General features: G+C 44.2%; 1 protein-coding gene across 1 annotated transcript in view; it reads right to left on the reverse strand. All coding sequences in view use genetic code 11, as the record gives it.

The window, feature by feature from the left end:
- The window catches only part of EGR_09874 (hypothetical protein), a gene marked incomplete at both ends in the record, with an annotated part of 1,479 nt that extends 587 nt beyond the window's left edge, over nt 1-892 (reverse strand). The window contains one exon of the mRNA XM_024499123.1: nt 865-892. Coding sequence (XP_024346469.1) covers nt 865-892 — 28 coding nt within the window. The remainder of the gene's footprint in view (nt 1-864) is intronic.
- Nucleotides 893-1,085: the final 193 nt, after the last annotated feature.

Genomic DNA, 1,085 nt, shown 5'->3' on the forward strand with positions numbered 1-1,085 from the left:
CAGGGCTAGTGGTGATGGAGGTGGCGGTGGTAAGGACAGCAGACGTCGACTTATTTCTGCAACAGCATTTGGAGGAAAACTGCGCTGAAGGCCTATATGCAATGCAATCGGTGCATAAGTTTAGTTGGTTTAGTGTGGGCTGCATATATGCAAGAGGGTCGAGTGCTGGAAAGTGGTGCTGACGACTGCATTGCTGGCGATGAAGGGGAGGGGACTGGAGAACAGTGAAGAATTGGGATAGATTGCCCATTACAATGAGTGACGTAGACCATCTCACATGCTACTTGAGAGTGTTTGAAATGCTTTTACAGTGTAGTTTATTGACCGCCTCATTGATGGGTCAATTAAATTATTGATTAATCCTACAGCAATCGATGATCACTTAGGGGATGGATGACATCAAGCTCGAAACTGTGTGTAGTCGTTGTAATTGCGGTTGTAGACGTGAAGTGCAATTGTGGGCACAAAGTGGAGCTGTCTTCTAGGCGCCAGCATAACGGTGTAGTGAGAGGGAGGTTAGGAGGAGGTGAGTGTGGAAGGTGACTGACTCAACAGTGACAGAGGCTCCATTGTTCATCAGAGCTGCACGCCATATCATTCAAGACTCATTGCTGTGGCATTTAATTTACCACTGTTTTGGAAGATAGTAGGGGAGAAGTGAAAGTAAAAGGATGGACTGAAATGGAAAAGAGCAGATATGATTAGAATGGTACCGCACATACAAGATTAGAATGAATAAGCAATGAAGAAATCGTTTCCTGTAAAATCTGCAATTATACTGACACACATCTTACCATATATGTACTCGATTGCACCAATAAAATATGCATTTTTGCAAGCATACTTAGATAAACTCGATCTTACCTAATAGATTTGCTTTCAATACCCACATGCACATGAGGTACTTATTTATTTATTCAACTCCCTCTTTCAATAACGGGTCACTTTGGTGCTTCCCATGGTACTATCGGCCAGCTGCCTTACCCATCGGGGCATGCCTGTGGCCCCAGGCCCTTCTGCACCTTAACGAATCACATTCTGCCCGGGTGTTATATCTTCCTTTGTCTATGAAAAGTCTTCCGTCG

The sequence above is a fragment of the Echinococcus granulosus genome, assembly GCF_000524195.1.
Source record: "Echinococcus granulosus chromosome Unknown EG_S00172, whole genome shotgun sequence".
NCBI lineage: Eukaryota > Metazoa > Platyhelminthes > Cestoda > Cyclophyllidea > Taeniidae > Echinococcus > Echinococcus granulosus.